An 8,032-nucleotide genomic window follows, 5' to 3' on the forward strand; every position below is an offset into this window, starting at 1 on the left:
TTTGACATAGGATATGTCAGACCTATGGAGTGAGAGATGCCTGAGAGAGGAATGACAGAAGTGTTAGGATGAAGGATGCAATAGGTTATACTCAAAGGGAGTTGAAGAAACTTAACACTCATGGACTGAACTCTTAACTTCCTTGAGAGGGCAGTTTTGTCTTAAATTGGTGGGATTATTTAAGAATCCAATAAACAGGTTTTAATCTGTTTATAGTGTCCGCAGTTCAGTGGGTTTTTTTTATATGCTATATCCTACATAAACTGTAAGTGGGTGTTTATACAAACTTGTATTCATGTTACTTTGTGAATTTTGCCTATAGATGTGTGCTTGTATAACAGTGTTCTGACTTTCATTTTATTTATTTGCTTTTCCAAGAAGTGTTTAGTTTATGATCTGCCCTAAATATTACATTGGAAAAGCTGGTATGTCTCATGAAGAGTAAGTAATACAAACATACTGAGTTTTTTGAGGAATATTAGGAGTAAACCTTGAAAAACTTAAACTCTGTGTAGATTCAGGACTGAATGGTATGCATATTCAATTTTCTACAGAAGATGGTTATAGTGGATTGTGACCAAACAGTGAAATAACAAAATCAATGACGGTCTTCTCAGGTAAAACCTTGTTTTTCTAGGAATCTGAAGCAAAAGCAATTCAGGAAGCAGTGAGTTAAATAATTCTGTTCACTCATTTGCTAATACCTCATGCTATTTCTGAATACCAGGAAAGAGATTTGATCTTAATGCTGGCATTGAGTTATTTAAGATTACAGTGTGTCCTGTGAAAAACAGAGTATGAGCTTTAGTGAGTGAATCACAAGCAAGGTGTGCACACCCACTTCCCTCCTGATCCCTTCTAGAAAGTGATACCGTGCTGTTTACCTTTCATAGGTTATTAAGGAACTTGAGTGAATTTCCTATAGTATGAGTCACTCTCAGGCGATACCAAGACTAAAATAAATTATATATTTTTTCAGGTGTACCACTAACAGCAACCACCATTTTTTTTATATCTACTCTTTTTTTATTCAGTGATATGAAAAGCAGGGAGCTACAGCAGTGCACATGAACGGACATGCATGTTTTAGTCATGTGCTTTTTCAATTAAAAGATATCATCCACATTTATGGGAAAAACATTGTGTCCTGCCACTTAGTCCCACAGAATCTAGACTGCTCCCAGTGAGGGGAGAGGATCTCTATCTCAGTTCCCTTCCTACTCCATCAAAGCAGCAAGGACATGTGACAAAAATCACCTGACATGTTCTGCTAAATGTTCCCAAGGCTGGAACTGTAAATTCACAGGGAGACTGGGGTGAAACACAGGATCTCAGTATAAGAACAGGAACTGTCTTGATGGATTGGATGTGGAATCTTGCAGACTAATGGCAAATTGCTCAAAACCTCATCTGAAACACCAGCAGCAGGCACATCTGGATTAACTAAACCCTTACACAGGCCTTAACTGATCTCTGAATTTAGTGGCTAAAGTTATCATGCGTAAGATTTTTTTCCCTTTCAAAATGATGGTCGTCATTATTGAGGATGACTTTGTTTAATTCTCCACATCAGTATCATTACTCAATCATTCGCAATCTTTTAATCTCCTTGTTCTTCAGGGGGTTTCTGTGAAATTCTCAATGAATTCTATAGATGAATGAGAAAATACTTCAAAAAAGTTCTCACTTTTTGATATAGGTAAGTGGCCATATTTATTGGAAAATGTTTTGAAGCACTTAGGTATTTTCAGTCACTGCTAGTCTTAAAAGAGAACAGTACTAATGCTACCAGTGCTTTTTCATACAGAAAATTTTTCTGAGACGCTGTTTTCTCTTGTTTCCACTCTTTCAGCCCTCCTTTAAGACTTGGGACAGCTGGAATGAGGTTCCCTATTCCAATTTACTGTCTTTCTTCATCAAACAGAAATCAAAACACTTGGCAGTTTGAAATGTAACAGTGGAATGGAACAGGAAATGGGTTTTCAGTTTCATGCAGGATTAGGGAGATTGCAAAGTGAGAAGAGTGGGGCTTGAGGCATGAACCTTCATCCCGAACCTTCATCCCCTTCTACCTCTACCTGAAAATTGTTTTATTCCAAAGGTGTGAGGTAGGTGGCTGGGGAGCGTTGTCTTGGGCTGTTTCAGAAAGATGTTTGTTAAGAGTCCCGGGCAGTTGACTTGTCTTGCCCCTTGAATCCTGCTGTAAACAACCATGTATATTCAAACAGGTCCTGCCTTCATCCAGATCAGAAGCTTGGGAATCCAGCAGGAGATGAGCTCACAGCTGAGGCACAGTTCTGCAGTGCAAATGCATGGAGAAGGCTAAAGAGGTTAAAAATGTGACTGTAAAGATGAAATGTAAAATGAATCAAAATACAAAGCAGGCAAGGAAACATTTTTGCAATTTTTTCTTTTAATAATTTTTTTCTATGTACAGTTTTTTACAACTAAGTTGACAGCTTCACAATACAGTAATCTTCCTCAAGAATATACTGTAAAGCTAGTATCTTCAGTTGCATTTGTCTCTTAAAAACCCTGCTATGATGCCTCTGGGCCCCATGGCTTTCAGTGAGGGCAGTTATGTGTTAATGGAATATCATAATCTGTTTGTTCCTGCTAAATGGGAAACAAAACCCTTCTGTGCAAATACGGAGTAATTTTTCAACAAATAATCTTCTTTTTAGCTGTCTCCCCGCTGGTGACAATTAATTAGCTATTGTCGGCAATTTAAAGTCAGAAACTTTATGCAAATTGAAGGTCCATCCCTGCAAGGTACTGAGTGCTTTGCCATTCTCAGTAACCTCAGTGATTCTCAAGGCCGCTGTAGGAGCCAGTTCAATGTTAATAGACATAGTGTAGCTGAAAATACGAACACCAAAGAGAAGTCACCTGATGGTTTAGCTTCTAGCAGCATTTTCCAGGAATGTAGTAAGGCTGTGTACCCATGCTGTTGAATGGATTCACAGGGTGAATGGCTTTTTCAGAGGTCTTCTCTTTTTTTCATGATAATCTGCCTAATTAATGATGCTACTTCTGGCTTGATATTTTCTATGGGCTCTTCAGGTCTCCAGAATTTCACAACTTTACCCTCAGGGCTGACAAGGTACTTCCAGAAATTCCATCGGGGCTCCTTCTTTGAAGAATCTGTAAGAATGGCATCAGGTCATTTTAGTGACTTAAACTTGTTACTGTTTAATTACTCTGCAGTGATTCTTCAACTGTTTATGTTGAAGTTATCCTACCTTGTTCTTTGCTAGTAGTCTGAGCATGGATTTACTGGTTGGTGTTAATGATATGAAAATTGGGAAGTGAATGATGCTTTCCCTTTCTTGTGAAACTGTTTAAGGAGTTCCTACTTTTACTATGCTCTGCTTCCTAGGGAGGAGAATATGAGGGGTGCATACTCATTTGGGGCATCCCCAGTTTTGTGTTGGTTTAGGGGAAGTGAAATAGCAGCAGGAAGTCATACTGGTGATGGTTTAAATGGGCTCCTTTCATCCTATGAACAAAACCTTACTGGTATCTTTGCTATCATGAATACTTGGTAAGGTAGTTTCTAGGATCAAGGGGCTATCAGGAAACTGTGGCTCCTAGAGGAGACAGAAAAAGGTTTCTTGACTCTGGCTTTGTTCTTGGAGAGTCTCACACAGATTAGAGGGAAACCTCTTTTTGAGAGAAGAACTAGAAGAAAATTTTAGATTTTGACTGGGGAGTATGTGTTCAGTGGGGAACAGTGCTACACCCTACACTGATTCTTGGAAGCAATGGGCTGAATTTTGCCATTGGACTACATTTGTAATGTCATGATTGTAAGGGGACACCATGGCAAGGAAATGGGTATGGTAAGGCTCATGTCCTGGAGGCTCTGGCCCAGCTAGTAACTGTATCTTTGCTGAGTTATGTCTAGGATCAGTCTTGAAGTAACATAACCCCCTCTCTGAACGTGGTTCCAGTGTTCATCAATGCATAAGAATAACTCATACAAAGTAGAAACACATAGGAAGCTGCACATTGAGGAAATGTGAGGCCGCCAGCCTTGCACTGGCCCAACAAAATGCCTTGCTACTAGGAAAGCAACAAGAAGCAGTTGCGTGTATTTATGCTGCAGGTGGATTCTTTTTGCACTAGACTGTTTCACAGCGCTGGACAAATTGTAGCTAGCAGTCACAGTCACAAGGGGGTGTAGCATGAAGATGTTCAACCTTTGATTATCAAGACAGCTACATGAAGAAAACAGGTGCTCCTTTAATTGAAGATGCACAATAACTTCATGTGAGGCAGAGGAATGCAGGAAAAGAAAGACTTATTTCAAAATATTTGAGTACCAGAGTATCCTTCTCCTTGTGGGTGAACAGCATGACAGATAAGAACGAACTGACTGAATATGGCTATTCTGTTTCTGTATAGGTATTAATGTCTGATACTGATTGCACTGGTAGTTAGAATCTGAATTCACCCCACTCAGCTGGTACCTACAAGCTCTAGTCTCCTCAATAATGAACTGAGAGACGCTGCCAGAGTGCGTTCAATAATTCCACTGGACATCAGGCAACTCAGAGTAACAAGACTTCACCTGTGGTCTTTGGTGGCATGCCTACGGGGAGGTATAGTAAGGAACAGTTACAGTGACAGTGGTGACCACTTAAATGACTCCTAAATGATAATTTTCAAGTATGTAGGAAGTATCACAGAGGATATGGCAAGAAGCTACAGACTTAAGTGGTGTAAGAAAATTTTCATTTAGATGTTGAAATAGCTTTCTGACAAGAGGAGCTGTGAACTGGAATAGACTGGGAGGTTTTGGAATCTCTCACATGACTACTGTTCTAGTCTGGAGGAGCACATGTAGTACTGATTTGGGTAACTGTGATTCTGTCTTGGGGCAGGGAGATGGAATATAGGTTTGGGCCTTCCCCTACCTTATTTTCTATTTAAAATGATGTGGTAGAGAAGGGTTATGTTCTAACTATACTTTCTTTAATATATGAGTAATTAGTATGGGTCAAAGACCTGGCCAAAGTTCAGGAAAATTCAGAAAGGCTTTTCAAGTTGGCTTTGGGTCTATGAGCTCTTTGGTCAACTGAGGGGATCTTCATTTTGCTTGTGTGAGAATATGAGGCTCCAAGTCAGTAAATGCGTACTGTAACAGGAGTATTTGTGTCAGTGGGCTTTGCAGGCTGTACCCTTAAGGTCACAAGACAAATTAATGCAAATCAGTGATTATCTTTAACTACAGTATATATAACTCTGCTTTACAATATAGGTTTCATAAAGGTGGATATATGACTCAGCTAAAAAAGGAATCTTCACATCTGCATGTGTTTATGTAAAATCTTCTGGTAGTTTTGCAGCCCTAGTTACTTTTTTGTCCATAAGAAAAGTTGTTTTTCAACAAAAGTCACATGATTTGAAGTGGGATTTGTAGGTGGGCATCTTTGCACTCGAGTTTATACATCCACAGAATGGATATTCCTAGTTGGGCTGGTCACAGTAGGCTGTTATAATCAGTGAGGAGAGACGGATGGTTTCAGGGTACAGCTCTTCTGACCACATTTTTGATATCCACACTGGAATAAGATGAATTGTATGCTGAGTGCCTGTTCCCCTCCATAGACTGTGAAGACTACGATGTTTCCTGACAAACACAGACTCGAATTTAGGGAGAATACCATAGTCATAGGCAGCTTGATATATAAAAGAAAATAGTTACCGATTAGAAATTTAAAGGCAGGCTCTGCTTCTGATCCTAGGATCTTGATTTTGTGGAAAACAGGGAAGGTTACTCCATAGTTTCCTTTGGCAAAAGATTCTATTTCCTGGCTCGAACTAGGCTCTGATTCTCCGAACTGGTTGCAGGGAAAAGCCAGCACAGTGAAGTGGGAGGGACCAAACTCTCTGTGTAGTTCTTGCAGTGCGATGTAATTTTTGGCTGTGTGTTGGCAGTAACTGGCCACGTTTACAACCAAAGTTGCCTTCAGAGAAATAAATTTATAATAGTAAGAAAAAAAACTAGCATAAGAAAAAAAAATGGCATAGCAATTACAATTGTATCTTAAAATGGCATCTCCCACTACCACAGTCATTCCTGCTGAAAGGCTAAATTTAATCTATCTGATTATAATTTCATTAAACAGCTAAGGATGTTACCAGCTTAAGATACTTACTTTTAGACAGCCCGTTTTAAAAAATCCAGTAAATGGATAAATTTCAACTTACAGCTTTGTTTAACTATAAGCATGTAAAAAAAGCAGGTATTTAGGACAGGCACTGAAATCATATTTACTAAATCAACTTCCAGTCATCAACACAACACACAACCATTCTTAACTATGATTAAAATGCACGAATTGTATTGTTAGGCTATATTGATTTATAATAAAGAATACGAAAAAAACATTTTTCTTGATTTTTTTAGACCTAATACTTAATTCCTGGAGCAGGCCTAGATAAAATAAATTTCTCTCCAGCTTTCTGTTTGAAGAACAGAATTTAGCACAAATCTCTGCTGACGATTCCCATAGCCAAACTTATTATCTAGAAATTGGATACTTGTTTTTCTGTAAAGATTCAAGACAAAGATAAAATGAAGTTGCAACTTACTTTTCCTCTGTACTTCTCCAAGGAAATGATCCTTCCCCGTGAATCCTTGACTTCAAAAGAATAAAAATCCTTGATTTTAGGTTTAAAAAATCTGAGCTGCAGCAGGCAGAGAATGGCAGTACACAAAAACATTGACAGAAAGACAACAAAGACCCTGGCTTTGGGCACTGAGTATTTCAGAGGATAAGTAGTTGTGAGAGGCTCCATTTTTGAAATCTTTGGAGAGGAGCCTGGGCAGGCCTGGAATGTGAAGGAGGAGCTGAAACATGAAACTCGCCGCTGGGACTAGAAAGAACAAGCTGCTCATTTAGCCCCTGTTGCAGAAGTGCCTGTTTCATATCACAGTGTCTCTGCTGGGCTTCAGAGCTCTTGGGTAAAGTACAGAAATCTCCCGGGAGGTGGGGGTGGAGGGCAAGAAGAAAAAAAGAAAAGAAAGCTGAAAAAAAAAAAAGAAGGCAAAAAGGAGAGGAGGAAAAAAAAGAAATGAATGAGGAGTGTGTTCTTATCACCTAAAGCTTTTGACCTGTTTGCTCTGTTTGACCTGTATGGGATACATCAGTGTCTGTCTGCACGCTGGCTGAGAACTGCTGGGGCTTCTTGTGGGTCTGTTGTGCAGCAATAGTGCATCCCCTGGCCCCCTCAGGTGTCCCATACAGAGTTCAGCAGCAGGCACCTGTGCGGTCAGATCTGGAGAAGCAGTTTGGGGTAGCTGTTCAGGTAGGAGGGCAGTAGGACTGAACTAGCCTGTTTCATAGCCTCAGTTATGCTGCTTCTCATCAGCTGCTGTAGAATTGCAGGCAGCTTTGTAAAACTCTTACAGCACATGGGGCAGAGAAAAACTCCATGTTGACAGGCTGGCGTACGGGAAGATAATAAAATGTTTTTTTTTGTAATGGGGGGGCTGATGGAAAATGGGTTGCTTTTTTTTTGTTGCTACTCGCTAACTAGCACAAGCTGTGCTGAGATGAGAAGAGGGGAAGGTCTGAGTGACCAAAGAGTATGTTAGCTGAGAATCTCGGGTATAAGCCAGGCAGCTCCATTGGTGTTTTGTTGAGGCCATTGTGAAAGACAACCTGAACTTCAATGCCACACAGGTCTGGTGTCTTACCTGTCTTTGTTTATTGTTTTCTATTTTAGAGATGCTTGCCTGTTGCTCTTGGTTTCTAATAGCACATCAACATGTAGTGGTTACAACTCAGTTATGGAAAACCCAAAATTTTCCTCTTTGTCTTTTATCAGGTCTTCCTGTCCTCAGTCCTCTCTTTCTTTATGTCCATTTGCTGTTCTCTCTCTTCCTTTCAGCTTCCATAATTTTATTTTGTCCTGCTAATGCTTAGTTTTGGGGGCTTTTCTAAGCTGTTACTTGTCTTTCAATCCATGTTGCCTGTCAGTCTCTGCTAACTTTCTTTTCCTGCCTGTCCAAACCACCACT

The 8,032-nt window shown here is 39.8% G+C and overlaps 1 protein-coding gene across 2 annotated transcripts; it reads right to left on the bottom strand.

Moving 5' to 3' along the window:
- Positions 1-2,391: 2,391 nt before the first annotated feature.
- Positions 2,392-6,970, bottom strand: GPX8 (glutathione peroxidase 8 (putative)). Of its 2 annotated transcripts, XM_005241990.3 has the most exons (3): positions 6,601-6,948; positions 5,711-5,972; positions 2,392-3,144 (listed from the first exon to the last, which is right to left on the bottom strand). In XM_005241990.3, the coding sequence occupies exons 1-3, from the start codon at positions 6,805-6,807 to the stop codon at positions 2,981-2,983; spliced, it is 633 nt and encodes a 210-aa protein (XP_005242047.1). In that variant the 5' UTR covers positions 6,808-6,948; the 3' UTR covers positions 2,392-2,980. The 2 variants fall into 2 exon arrangements, with proteins under 2 accessions (XP_005242047.1, XP_013158333.1); XM_013302879.3 differs by lacking the exon at positions 5,711-5,972 and having other exon boundaries at positions 6,601-6,970.
- Positions 6,971-8,032: the final 1,062 nt, after the last annotated feature.

This window comes from Falco peregrinus, chromosome Z (assembly GCF_023634155.1).
Source record: "Falco peregrinus isolate bFalPer1 chromosome Z, bFalPer1.pri, whole genome shotgun sequence".
Classification (NCBI taxonomy): domain Eukaryota; kingdom Metazoa; phylum Chordata; class Aves; order Falconiformes; family Falconidae; genus Falco; species Falco peregrinus.